The 14126-nt window shown below is 38.6% G+C and overlaps 1 protein-coding gene and 1 long non-coding RNA gene across 2 annotated transcripts in view; both read left to right on the forward strand.

Moving 5' to 3' along the window:
- Nucleotides 1-5781: 5781 nt before the first annotated feature.
- Nucleotides 5782-6432, forward strand: LOC122220704 (classical arabinogalactan protein 9-like). Its single transcript, XM_042940393.1, has 3 exons — nt 5782-5789; nt 5854-6050; nt 6191-6432. Exons 1-3 carry the CDS (start codon nt 5782-5784, stop codon nt 6430-6432), a joined length of 447 nt encoding a protein of 148 aa, XP_042796327.1.
- Nucleotides 6433-6446: 14 nt separating this feature from the next.
- LOC122219071 overlaps nt 6447-14126 on the forward strand; it is a 37807-nt gene continuing 30127 nt past the window's right edge. The window contains exon 1 of the long non-coding RNA XR_006202248.1: nt 6447-6545. This is a non-coding gene — a long non-coding RNA (uncharacterized LOC122219071). The remainder of the gene's footprint in view (nt 6546-14126) is intronic.

The following is a 14126-nucleotide window of genomic DNA, read 5'->3' on the forward strand; positions in this document are numbered from 1 at the left end:
TAACACTATCCAGCCTGAAGCAAAGTTAAAAAAAAGATGCAAAAATAAAACACAACTCATATTTCCAAAGAAGAAAGGAAACTCTTGCTAAATAAGTAACAATTATACTGTAGAATTTATATGCTAAGCACGATTGAATGTAAAAACACCAGAGCAGTCAACCATAGCTTTAGCACTTTGAGTATGATTAACAGAATGAACTTTCAAAGGTCAATTAAATGTCAACACATTTTAAAGAGATACTCTTCTTAAATCTGGTCAATGTATAATGGCACCTTATAACTTAGGGATACCCTTCTTAATTTAAGTGTAATGTGCATATGATACACACACACATACACACACACACACACACACAGACACGCAGACTTACAACATGGATTACTATGGAAAGTAATCTAGTGTCTATCCTACAGTTTGACTATTTTAACGTTTTTCAACTTATGAAAGGATTAAGAAGAAAATATAACTGAATTTTATATATAGCACTACTCAATGAAGATGAAATGCAAAGTAAATTTTAAATGCTAAGATGTATGGTTTATTCAATAGCTGACCTTATTTATTCCCTCATAGGAAGTCATTCACAAAATGACTCTTTATTATCCTTAATGCATCATCCTGCTACCTAATTCACCCCCATTAACCTTCCCTGAGTGCTTGTAGTTAAAAAGCTTAACAAAAAAGGTAGACAGCTTTCAAAAATTGCCATGTTTAGCATCAGAAATCTGTGGGATAGAACAAGTCCTGAAGGAACTGAGTGCCCATTCCTGACCTTTTTATCCAAGAAGTCAATTAAGAGCCCCAATCCTATCCGACATTAGGAAGGTCAAGTTGTCCCAAAGCCTCAGAATGAGAAGGAACCATCGACATCATCTGCCCCAAACTCTTAACGTTAACAGCTCAGAAAATGTTAAACCACAAAGGTAAAGCAATCTGGCTTGGCTCCCACAGCTCTTTAGTAGACATCAAGTCTTCTAAAACTGACTTAGTCTAGTGTTTTCTTCTACTTATCAAATTTATGCTATATTTTTCTCCATTAGGACTTTAATACCAGGTTATAATTGACCAAATAGCTGTAGCTACCATTGGAATTCAGAGCAAGATGTAATCTTTAAGGAATTAATGATCTAGGAAGGCTCCAAGGAGGAGTTAGAAACTGAAGAATGGGTAGAATCTGAGCGGTTCGAGGAGGCATCACTAATAAGGGAAGCAATATGGGCTAAGGCCGGTGGTTAAGTGTTCCATGTTCCAGGAACTATGTGGAGAATATATTCAGAGTAGGATAGGACACTGGTTTTAAGGTCATCATATAAGCCAAGCAGAGGAGGCTCCATTTGATATGGGTACAAACAGAAAGTGATGAAAGGTTTTCAATTTTAGGAAAATAAAAAAAAAATGATGTGAAGATAGCGAAGAATAGCCTTGCAAGATTTGAGGGGCCTTGTAGGAGTCTGTCTACTAAGATCAATATTTTACAGGACTGTTTGTAAGGGGAAAGTAAGCTAATGAGAGACAAAGTACTTTGGAAAGTACATGAGCTCTAGAAAGTAAAGGTATTTTTCAAAGTCAGGGGCAGTGGCCTGTCTGATCACATCGCCATGTCTTGACGGCATACACTTCTCTAACAAGGCAAATTTGGAGATGGATTCTGGATCTATTCCTTTGGGGTCAGAGATAGAAATCTCTGCCCTTCAATAATTCCAAAGGCTAGATTCCAAGAGGAGACAGTTGGTACCCCTAAGCCATTGCAAGGTTGAGGATCACAGAGCCTAAAATCCAAAACCAAGATTAACATTTTGAGGCAGACAACATAATCAATGTTTCTCAAAGTGAATCAGAAAAGTATTTAAGTACTAAATAAAGGGGTATAAAAAGGGAGGGGGTAGAGGAGACAGCACCTGAGCCAGGGTGATACATGAGGAAACCCAGGTTATTAGCTGGACTGCAGTCTACTCCTTCCCTTGTCCCTTTCCCCTCTGCTCAATAATTACTATATAGCGGTATGACCTTCCCTTGTATCCAGAGTGACTTATCTCCTCCTGTGTTGTCTTCCTCTCTTATCCCTCTTCTACAGCAACTCTCCAGGGCTAGAAAAGAAATTTTAAAAAAATTACTATAATAAATTAAAAGTACACATATGGAGTATGTACTGAGTGAAAATTATTATCTGTCACTAATTTGTGTATTACATAATTACCAAAACAACTCCTATGAGGCGTTGGAGTTGGAAACTCCAAGTAAGGAAACTAAAGCATAGAGGGTAGGTAGAGGGTACAGCTCAAAGTCACCTAGCTAATAAATGGTAAAGCTAGGATTTGTATCAGGTGTGGCTGACCCCTTAGCCTATGCTTTGAACTTCTCTCCTAAACTCTTCCCTTTTTCTTCAATAAACATGAAAATACTGAAATGTTGGGGTTTTATGCATACAGAGGTTACAAAAGCCATTTTATGGGTTTGCAAATGAAAGTTTTAATAACAGACAGCATGGGGCCTGGGTTCAGCCACTCGCTTGACTGCCAAAGTATCAGCTTGAGAACTAAAATCATCAAATATGAGTGTTAAACTATGTTGAGGGGATAGGTTTCCATGCTGCATTCTAGCTCTGTTCCCTCTCACACCTTCTGCTCCTTGGGGTCCATTCCCAATTATTTGCTTGAAACTTAATCTCTCTAGTTGACTTAGGAGGTGACTGGAAGACAGGGTGGTGGGGATATCCCACAGTAGAAGGGGTCTCTTGGCCCTGTGCTCCAAAGCAGCCTTAACTGTGCTTATTAATTAGAAGGTAGGTGGTATTTTGGCTTGCTTATAGAAGTGGCTTGTGAGGAGATCCCTGGCCACAATTAAGAGATGAAACCACCAATTTTGGTGCTGGAGAGGAAGTGATCAGGGCAGAGAGCATGGTGGGGTAGGAGTACTTTTTAAATGTTCCTGGGGAAAGCAACAGTTGCCATTAAACATTGGCAAGAAAACTCTAATTCTCAAAATTTAGTGTGATTAATTCTCACTTTGGGAGGAAGCTTATTAAGAATACAGACTCTAGGTTCTGCTCACAGACATTCTGATCCTTTAAGTGTAGGAAGTTGCCCAGCAGTCTGAAGTTTGGCAGGTGCTACAGAAGATTCTGATACAAGTGGTCAAAGGACCATACTCACTTCACTGCTCTAACCCCCTGGAAGACAGCCAAACCAGCAAACCTGCTATGAGGAGAATGCACATTCTACAAAGTCAGCTTGTTGTTCAAATATCAATGCCATGTTTTAGGTTGAGTGGTTACTTTTAAATAAGGCTAGAAGGCTTTCCAGAAGTTTCCAGGCTTATAAATATTGGGGACTTAAATTCCTTATGTCAACAAATAGACTATTACACATACATAGACTATTTTCCCTTAGGAAAATCAGAATATTTTATCCATGATGTGGTCCACACAGGATCCCTCTACACACATAGCATTTGTCTAGAGTGAAGACCTTCTTGGAAAGATGCTACTTCCAGTGCTTATTTTATATTTGGTGTAAGATTGGAGTTAATTTTTTAACTGCAGATTTAGTTGATTTCAAAAGGTATACTTTCCTTCATGCAACTACATTGAAAGGTTCATTTCATGTTATTTTAACAATGAGTTTAAAAATCAGATAACACTCTATTGAAATATTATGGTTATGATTTGGCCATTTAATTAGACATTCAATCACAACGTAAACAACTACTGATAATTCACGAAACATACCTTTTCAAAGGTTTGTGCTCTTCAAAGAAAGCTAGGTCATAAAATGTATTATGTTAAATCAGTATTGCTATCTTTTGCCTATAAACCCTATCAATTGTCTTTGTCTGTTTCTAAATCTGTATCCCTATTTTAAAATACAATCTTTCAGGATAGATACTGGAATTAAGCTCGGTTTTTCTGCCAGTTTCCTTTGACACCTTCTCTCTTTCCCCCAAAGCATGATAATGATTCTCTTTAAGGATGGGCGAAAAGAATTTTAAATTATTCTGATCTGAGCACTGGGTATTTTTTCCAGTGAGTATTTATTGAGTATACTTAGGCACTTACATTAAAAGAAATCATCTTTTGTTGTTATAAGCTCCACGAGAAGAGAAAATGTCCAGTGGAGCACCTAACTCCTAGAAGGCATGCTCATAAATAATGAGAAAACTGGGAAAATTTATTATTGAGAGAACAAAATAACTTCTCCTGTATTCTGTACTGACGAATATATGTTTAATAGTTAAAAGAATTTGGGTTAGGGAAAATGCTTGATTTCACTTTTTGGGGAAAAAATGCAGGTTATCATTATAAAGGAAAGTTAGCACTCCATTGTATTGCAACACAACCTGTAATGACAATATTCCAAAAGCATTCTCAGACTAAACCTTTAACATTAATAATTTATCAAAATTATACACGTCACTAACACATCCCAACAAAGAAGATTATGTAAGTAAGCCATCTTGGCATCAGTGATACTGAACATAGCAGCTTTTTTCAATCCTTCATTAAAATTAGATCAAGATGTACTTGCATTATGTGTTACTGTTTCTGTAAGGAAGATTTACATTAGTTTAAGACTTACTTTGGTTGTAAGTGACATTTTCTTTTCCTTTGCCAGAAGTTAGAGACCACTACTCCCCCACTGCCCTCCACACAAAAGTTTTCAGTAGAAAGAAGCAATACAGAAAAACAGTGACAACAAAACACCTGCCCTGTTTACTCTCTCGTGTGTATAATAAGAGCCTTGTTCTCCCCCTAAATTGAGTCAGAGATGGGATGAAGGGATCGCTGGAGGCACCTGCCACTTTACCCTCAGGCTTGGTTCTCTGTCCCCAGCCTGGCTCCTACTACTCCAAATGGTGCAGCAAAGTAGATCAGTTTTAAGAAGTGTTTTTAAGCAAAGGATAGTTTATTTCTCACTAAAAAAACCCTCTCAAACCTTCAAATATTACTGTTTGAAAACATCAGACTTAAAAGTTACTTCTCAGCAGGCTGAAAGGTGAATCCATGCGCCTGTAAATACATCCTGGCCTACTGGTTCATAATTCGTGTACCATGCTGAGGCCCAAGGAAAATCTCAAACCGAGATGTATTTAAAAAACGGGAAGACACCACAGATCATGTAGCTCTAGCCTCATGTATCACCGATGAGGAGATCTAAGTGGTTAAGTCACTTGTCCAAGGTCACGCAGAGCCAGTTACAGGCAGGGCTGGTGCGCGACCTTCTAATCTTTCCACCTCCCAACCCCCACGCCGCACAGGCCCTCAGTAGTTCTGGCTCCTAAAAGGTTCCCACCGATACGGTTCACAAGTCAGTGGCAGGTCAGCGACTCTTAAGCAATCGCACTTTTATTTGTTCTCCCCGCCTGCTCGAAAAAGTAGTAAAATGCACCCTCCTTGCCTTCTCCCAAACCCAGACACCCCGGACCGCTGAAGCCCCTCGTGCCGGAAAAGCCAACTCACCCGCAGCCCCTTGCGCGGGAGCCCTCGGACGTACTCTGGCCCTCCCCGCAGTCGCCACCGGCCGCGCCGCGGCCCGGGCTGACGACGAGTCCAGAAAGTCACCGGCGGTGACCGTGGACGCCAGGGGCGGGCCGCGCCGCGCCGCGCCGCCCCGCGGAGGCGCCGCAAACTTTTCCAGGCTCGCAAGTTGCCGGGCTCGGCGGCCGCGGGCCGACTTCCTTCCCGGCTGCGGGAGCGAGGGGGCGCCCCTTCCCCGGGCGGGGGCCAAGCTGGCCGGGAGGGGGCTGGGCGAGCCGAGGGACGGTCAAATAGGGGCCGGGGGAATGCAGGCGCCCGCACTCTGAGGCGCGCGGGGTCGGAGCCCGGCCGCATTGTCTCCGCGGCCTCGGACCCAGCCCCGGCGGCGGCGGCACGGGCGGGCGCGGCCGGGAGTTGCCGTCCCGAATTTGCCGCCCCCTTTCGCCGCCGCCGCTCACCGCGTTCTTTGTGTGTCTCTCGCCGCCGCCCTCGGGTCGCTTCGCCGCTCTCCTGACAGCTGATGGGCTCGTCACGCTAGGTCCCGCGTCTTCCCAGCCGCCGCTAGCGAAGCCCGGCCCAAGGAGGACTGTGTAAGAGCGGTGACAGATGCTGTCTTAGAGCCGCCGCCGCCTGGGGATATCTGAAACTGACCTCGGGGCAGCCGGCTACTAGCCCCGGTACCGCACTACTCTTTAGAGACCCTTTCCACGCCAGGACCCTCCCGTCCTCCCTCCGCGGCCGCCAGCCCAGCTCCAACCGGGCGCCGGGCGCCCTGCTCCGCAGCTGAGCGCGCTCGGTCAAGAATCCTGGGGAACCCGCTCCGCCCCCTGGCTCCCGCACCCTCCAATGATCTCGGCCTACAGGGGGCAGTTCCGTCCAATCAAGTGTCGGAAAGCCCGGCCAGTCCCCAAGAGTGTAGCCAATGGAACACGACTCCGGCAACACACCCGCCCTGATCCACTGGGAACAAACAGCTCAGAGACCTGAGGTGGGACCCAGATCCCGGCGCCCAGAGCAAGTCAAGTCCGGCCGGCCGGAGCTGTGTCACGAAGCGAGTCTATGGAGGCAGGTCTGGTCCTTAAATTACTGTATTGTAATAGAAGGTGTTGACGAAAATGGGAACGCTGGACGTACTGCTTTTGTAGGTCACCTCAATCCCTACTTTTAAACTCTTTTTCTGCCGAAAGATCATGTGAAAGAAAACTGCACAAACACGTAGTAGCACTGTTGACTGTTCAAATTAAGGCCTTTACTTTTAGAACATTGCTTTAAAGCGTCTAACCGGACAGACAGTCCTCAGGCTGATGGATTTGTATTAATGTTTGCCAGAACACCAGGTATCTGAAACAGAAGTTAGTTTCTATCCTGCTCTAAAACGCGGGTGATCATGGCACTGCCAACTTTTTTTTTTCCTAAAAGAAAATTGCACTCGAGTGAAAATGTAGTTTTATATACAAATCATCTGTAATGTGAACTTTATTTCTGTAACAAAGTCACACAGTGTCTTCAGTAGAGGTTGGATAAAATAGCTGAATAGAAAATTATCATATATAGAGAGAAAGGACTTGAATAAACCACTTGCTATAAATGACTCTAGTTGTTAATCACAATACTTTGCAAGTAATAGTCACTCTATAGTTATTTATTTGATATGAATAGGATTCCTTAGCTATTGTTATTGTTGGTCATGTAAACTTTATTGAACTCTTTATTGAAAGTGGACTACGCCGTGATGAAAACAGTTTTTGGTAACACATATTTGCAAATGTTAAAATCAAATCACACTTATAACTGTTATGCCTTGCTTAGGCTTAGACCCCAAGTCTGAGTTTTGTCAAAAGATCCAGATTCTTGATTGACTTTGAGCAAATCTCTTAATGGCTAACTGTTAACAAAACATCATATCCCTAACTCTGCATGCCTTATCAAGGTGCTTTGAGATCCACCTAGATAGCATTTGTTAAGATTTTGTGAGATGTTGTACCAAGTGCACAGTAGCCTGAAATATGTTTATTCTCTTTTTCTGTTTTACTAATAAGCAAGTATCAAGGTACTTGCCTACGAGAAGCCCAGCAATATTTCCTCTGCACATTTTTCCAACTTGAAATATTTTTTGATCCCATCATTTTTCCTATAACTTAAATATGAATGAAGCTCCAGCCTCTTAATTCTAGAGCAAAGCAACATTCCTAAGTTTTGTTTTGTCTTTCTTTGTTCTTTCTTTTTCTTTTTTTAATGGATATGGTTTTAAGAGAGAAATTTAATGTATCCTTTGACTGCCAGTGTGCATAGTTTTATGTAGAAGTTATTAATGGCTATGTCAAATTTATACCTATATAATCAAGTAACTTTTGCAGCCATTTATTAGAGATTCACTTAAAGCATTTGTGCTTAATTTTCAAAGAGGAAAGCAAATGTGTATTTTTAGAGATATTTCCATGTCATAATGTAATTTGTTTACTTTGTTCCAAAATATGCAATCTCATACAGAAGTTTAATTATTACTTCAAACAAATGTACATATGGTAACACTAGAATGTGAAATTTGTTAAGTTTAATTGAACCAGCAGTTGTTATTTTCAACTAATTAACTGCACAGATTTCATTTTCTGAGTGAAAATTGTGGAAGAATCAATCAGTATGAATCCAATGACCATGACTTATTAAGTGTATTTAAGTCAAAACCAGTGTTTGGTAGTTTCCTGATAATTGATGACTCCATACCCACTTATTAAAGGGAATGAATATTTTATCAATTGTCTGGGTAATATTTCTGACTTCATTGTGGTGATATTTCGTTCAGTAAGTGATATTTTCAAAGTTTTTCATCAATGATTTCTTCATCATTTGTTCAATATGGAACAAGAGAGCTGTCACTCTTAGAGAGCTGCCAGTTTTAACACACATTTAAATGTTTACTAGAGAAGCTGTGACTTTGGGGGTAGTTTTAGCATTTGTAGAGATAATTTTTTTTAAATACAGAAACATACAGCCTTTAATAAGTTGTATCACATGATCTTGGTATATGACTACTGACAATTTGATTTTTTCTGTATTGTTACATTTAAGATACAATCATCTTAAGACTCCCTCGTGAATAAGTATGAAGAATAACTTGATTCATATCTTCTGGATTCTGATCATTGATATGCCTCTGAATTTTTATGTGTCTTTGGCAAATCAGGCTTCTGTTTGACTTCTCTCCAATTAACTGAATGCAGTTTACTCATTTGAAAATGATATTATTAGGAATAGTGAAATAATATCTATATAGAGAGAACAGAAAAATAATTTGTTCATTTTTCTTTCTGGTTCTGACATGGATGCGGGAAAATTCCTTTTGTGAACCATGACATTAGATCTCTTTAACTCTGCTTTTACAAAACTTGTGTTTTTCTGATTGCTTGAACCTGACCCTGCAGAGTGTTCTCATTGTGGGATGTATTTATGGCAAGACACTTTTATATGCATATGGGGGAACAGGGAGAAAATTCCAAAAAACACTGGTAATGGCACACTAGGTTTCCCTCCTCATTTTATTTCGGACCACAGTCCCTAAGGGAAATTTCTTTTAGAGTTTAGTATTAACAGAAATTTTGTTTCCCCTGAATTGAAATCTTTGCAACTTCTTTTTATTTCAACTATCAGGAAGCTCAGAACAAAATTTACAGCTCAATTTAGGAAGGTATTATGGCCTGTTTCATTGCAAATTTTTTATAAACATAATATTTGGCTTATTATTTTTCACCTATATATTACTAGCTTATATTTGTATGCATGCATTTATTGAAGCTACCTAAAATACTTTCTGAAATGATGTGAATTATTACAGGCATGAATAACATATTTTGAACCATACATAAACCCTGGTGTGATAAGCTGAGCATAACGTAAGCAGAGTATATAGTGAAGACAACATGAAGTTCTGAGACTGCTGTGGTTTTGCTTCGCAAAGGAAGAGGAATCTGATTCACTAGGTGTAGAATCTCAAAACCTTCTTCAGAGAGGCAGAAAAGTATAGTACAAAATAGGGATAATTTATTAACACTGATTTTGAAAAGTTAGGGGCGCCTGGGTGCCTCAGTCAGTTAAGCGTCTGACTTCAGCTCAGGTCATGATCTCACACTCTGTGAGTCCGAGCCCCACGTCGGGCTCTGTGCTGACAGCTTGGAGCCTGTTTCAAATTTTGTGTCCCCCTCGCTCTCTGCCCCTCCCCCACTCTCGGAGCGCGCGCGCGCTCTCTCAAAATAAATAAAAAACATTAAAAAAAAGAAAAGTTAAAGTTAGAGGGAACATATATTAATGGATGTTTTATGCAAACTCAGAGGTCTCCCTGATAAAAAGAATATTTGACTTAAATATAAAGTGAAATACATATTATAAATTATATTAAGTCATGGTCGCTTTCCATGTAACCCTTCAGTAGCCTTTTTACTTAACACAGTAACCCCTAGAATATGTTTCAAATGCAATAGATCTTTTCGCAAGGATCACTATACATACCCATTTCCTTCAATTTTAGTGTCTCTTTTAGAAAATAAATAATGTATCCCACTGTTTTCAAATAATATTCTACAATGGTTTTATTTTTGAAAGGCTTTTCCTGAGTACGATATTGTCTTAGAACTATTGAAGAAATTCATCTTATAATTTTGTTTTATGAGATATGGTTTGATCAAATATGACTGATAGGTTTAACAATGATATTTGCTTCTAAAATAGAATCATTTTATAGCATCCCTTTTCCTGGCCAGTGGGTTAGCAGTTTGGGGTGCTCAGTGAATTTAAGAGAGTTTCTGTTGTGATAGAAAACTCAATTCAGCCTGGCTTAAATAGAAGAACATTTTTTTAATTAGCTCAAATATTTAACAGTTCACTTTACAACCTTGACAAAGTAAAAGTAAGTGGATAGTTAGCTGAAAGAGGTAGAAGAGGAAAGAAAGTAGCAAAAGTTGAGGGTGTAAGTAGAAGCATAAACAGCCTTATTCCACCTAGAGTGATGTCAAAAAAGTGACTAAAATTTATTGGACAAGAAACAGAAGTGTAAGTAGAGATTTCCAAAAACACTTAAAATAATAATATGATTATCAAAATTACAGAAATGCTGAGAAAAGTACTACAGTAGAGGATCTAAAGCCTCATTTTACATAGATGAGAATCAAGCACATGAAGAGATATATAATAAGTATATAAATATATTAGTTATTTTATTATTTCAATTTTATATTTTTTCAACTAAATTTTTTAGTCTCCAAAATGTAAACATAGTCAAAAGACTTTCCCTTTTTGAGACTATTGCAATTGGGTGTGAGGAGGATTGTTGTCTTATTTTTTTTAAACCAAATGTGAATATTATTTTTATGAAATTTTTCAATATTGCAAAAAAGTCATAGCATGAAATTTATATCAATATATGTTGGGAAACCACAATAATAAGGTAATTATGGTAGGATAAAATGTTGTTTAGAGTCCCAGTGTACTGAAATACAAATATTAATCAGAAATATACGTGGTACGCACTGTCAACGTGGAGCCTGATGTAGGGCTTGAACTCAGAACCGTGAGATCATGACCTGAGCAGAAATCAAGAGTCAGAAGCTTAACCAACTGAGGTACCCAGGCACCCCAGGAATATATGTGTGGTTTAAGAAAGCAAATATAATGTATATATAGTGAAATTACTTTATTTCCTTCAAAAGCAATTCCTAATGTAGTGGATTCTCTTTTATGTGTTTGAGAACAACTGTGCCTTTGGATCCCACAAATTCTAGTATAGATTAAGTATGGAGAGGGTTTTTGTTAAATGCCTATTTTTTGTTTTTAGGGTTTTTTTTTGATGAAGTAATTGTATCATTTGAAACCATTGGACTCAGCACACGGGAAAACTCAATAAAAATGTGTTCAATTGGGAGGAATGAATGAAAATTATGGAAAAGAAATTAGAAATCTAGAACATAGAATATTTGAGGAGTTCACATTTTTGAGCTTTTGGGGCTTCAAATTTTTCAGATATAGTACATTGTTAATTTTCTGTGCCAGTGAAGAATATTGGGGCCACTGTGAAATGCTCCTGGGAGTCTCTTAGAATCAGTTCATTTTAGGAAATGAATGTGCTGGACTTGCAGTCTGTGTTGTAAATAGTCAAAGGCAAGGCAAAAACAAATCATTATCAGAAACCCTGGAGGAAGAGTGTGTTTGTGTGTGTGTGTGTGTGTACACATGTACACAAGTAGACACACTCATGTGTAAGAGACTAGGCTGAATAAATGTTTGGATCACCTGCCAGTTGATAAGGAGCAGGATAAATGTTAAAAGCAAGTACAGAAAAATTAAAGAATCATCATGAAAGTAAAAACTACCATCATAGTGTAATGTTTTAATCCTGATATGATAAGTTTTATTTTATAATGTACTGTGCCATTTGGAAAGAATGTGGAAAATACCTGAACTCATTCTTATGTGGTTGCATCTTACCAATGTTCTCTGAAAATAAATACAGCAATACGTGTTGGGTTTTCATTAACTTTTTTTTTTTCATTTGGAAAGAAACTTTATATATGTAATGTCATTATATCTTCATAGTTTTCCCTCCAAATAGAGAGAAGACACTTGGTGTAGTATTTGAATTCAAAGACAGTTTTGAGCTCTGCTACTTCAATGGGATTCAACCAGGCCACTAATTCCTCTGGGCCTATAAATGAGGATGATAATAATTATAGATGCTGTATCTCTCTTGCTGTATTGTTTTGAGGGCAGAAGCAGCCAATTTGTTTGAACATGCTTTGTGGACCATTATGTGGGCCACCAATGTTCTTATTAGCATAGGTTCTATTCTTATTTTATAGAGAATGGAAAGGAGTCACAGTGATTGAGATGAGGCCTCTGTTACCCAGTTACGTAAGGTTGGGTCCCTGGTCTCAGGTCCGCAGGTCTCCTAATTATTCACAAGTGCCTATTCTACTACCTTGATCCATGCTTTTAACTGTGGTCAGTGAATATAAAATTAGAATAGTCATGTGGTTTCCTCAATTCCTTTTTTGGATTGAGGAGTTAGATTAATTTGTTACCAGGATTCTTCTGACTGGAAATCTTAACGATAATCAAGAATTTGGTGTCGTCAACACTCTCAGGGCTCTCCACTGACCTAGAAGTGGTGCAGGCAACCAAGCAGGGGGTAAAGAACTCTGTAGAAAACAGAGACGATGTCTCTTTCTCCTAAGAGAAGAGAAAGGGCATGGAAAATCAGGCAGGTGGTATGAGTTGGGAGCTACAAAGGTTCTGAAACTGTTCCTGATTTCCTGAATGTGGAGATAGAAGGGACATTAAGAGGATTTCTAAGGTTCAAGGGAAAATGTTCAGTGACTTTCTAAACATGTAAATGGCCTTGTGTGAGGATTTTTTTTTGTTTTGTTTTAGTTATTTGTTTCAGTGGATCCATATGGAACAAAGGAAAATAAAGAGTGGCCATGAAAATATAAGTCCCTCTCTTCCTTCCCCTAGAATTCTCAGAAAAATTAGGACTTTTGACATCTATATCTAGATGACACATAGAATGGAATGAAAAAAGGAAAAAAAATCCCTAATTGTACCTGAGGGTTCCCTTCTCTCTTGTTACCGCTGAAGTATATGGGTTAGAGAAACAGAAAAATTGTAGCATGTGGAGATAATTGCTGAAAGTAGATACCCAACATTGTGTGCTTTAGTGCTGTAAAAAATAGTTGTTTGAGAAAGCTAAGTATATTTATCATTGCAAATTTTTTCCTTAATGTCTAGTAAATGTTATGTTTAATTCACATAGGATGGAGTGTAAGTTGTGATTTATTAAGGATATAGTACAGAATATATTTATATGAATAGAATAACATCTAGAAAGATCAACACCTAAATGTGGTTATCTTGATGTGGCAGAATTATGGTAATCCACATACTTTTCTGTATTTTCTGATAATTTTCCAATAAACATGGTAAAATAATAAAAAGGAAATTCTCAACTCTCTATTGCTACATTAGTTTTAAAGTTTAAGAATAAAGTGTATGTGTTATATGAATTATATTGTTATTTGCTTCTTATTGAAAATCTCTTTACTTGGACTTTTGAACCAAAAGTTTGAATATTCATTGCAATAAAATAATTTAGATGACTTTTACAACCAAATAAAAACAAGGAAATAATGTCAAGAGAAGTGAAATGGATTTTCATTGTGACAGTTACCTCTAAAATCTAAATTCTAGTTTTTTTGTCAGCTGTTTTTTTTCATTTTTTTTTTTAAGGGAAGTCTTAGTTGCTTAGTTGCTTAGTAGTTTACCTTAGGTAGACTACTTAAGGACTAGTAAAGTAATAGAGTAGCAAGTAGTCCCAACATCTGAGAGACAGGAATTTCACTTTTTGAAGACTTTGAGTAGATAGAGAAGATAGGTAATACTCATGTGGCTCTCTGTGAGTGATATGACTTAGACCAGAGTTCTTGACTAGGGAAGATTTTGCTCCCCAGGGGACTTTGGGCAGTGTCTGGAGATGTTTATGGTTGTCAAAATGGGGTGGTATGGAGGGGAGTGCTATTGGAATCTGGTATGTAGAGGCCAGAGATGCTGTTATACATGCTACGATGTACAGGACAACGCTCCACTACACAGAATTATTTGGTCAAAA

This window comes from Panthera leo, chromosome B2 (assembly GCF_018350215.1).
Source record: "Panthera leo isolate Ple1 chromosome B2, P.leo_Ple1_pat1.1, whole genome shotgun sequence".
Taxonomy (NCBI): Eukaryota; Metazoa; Chordata; class Mammalia; order Carnivora; family Felidae; genus Panthera; species Panthera leo.

Excerpts from the sequence above, each read along its gene's own strand:
- LOC122220704 (XM_042940393.1), top strand. Across the intron at positions 6,051-6,190 it reads GCCGCCGCTAGCGAAGCCCG|GACCCTCCCGTCCTCCCTCC; the intron begins GCCCAAGGAGGA and ends TTTCCACGCCAG.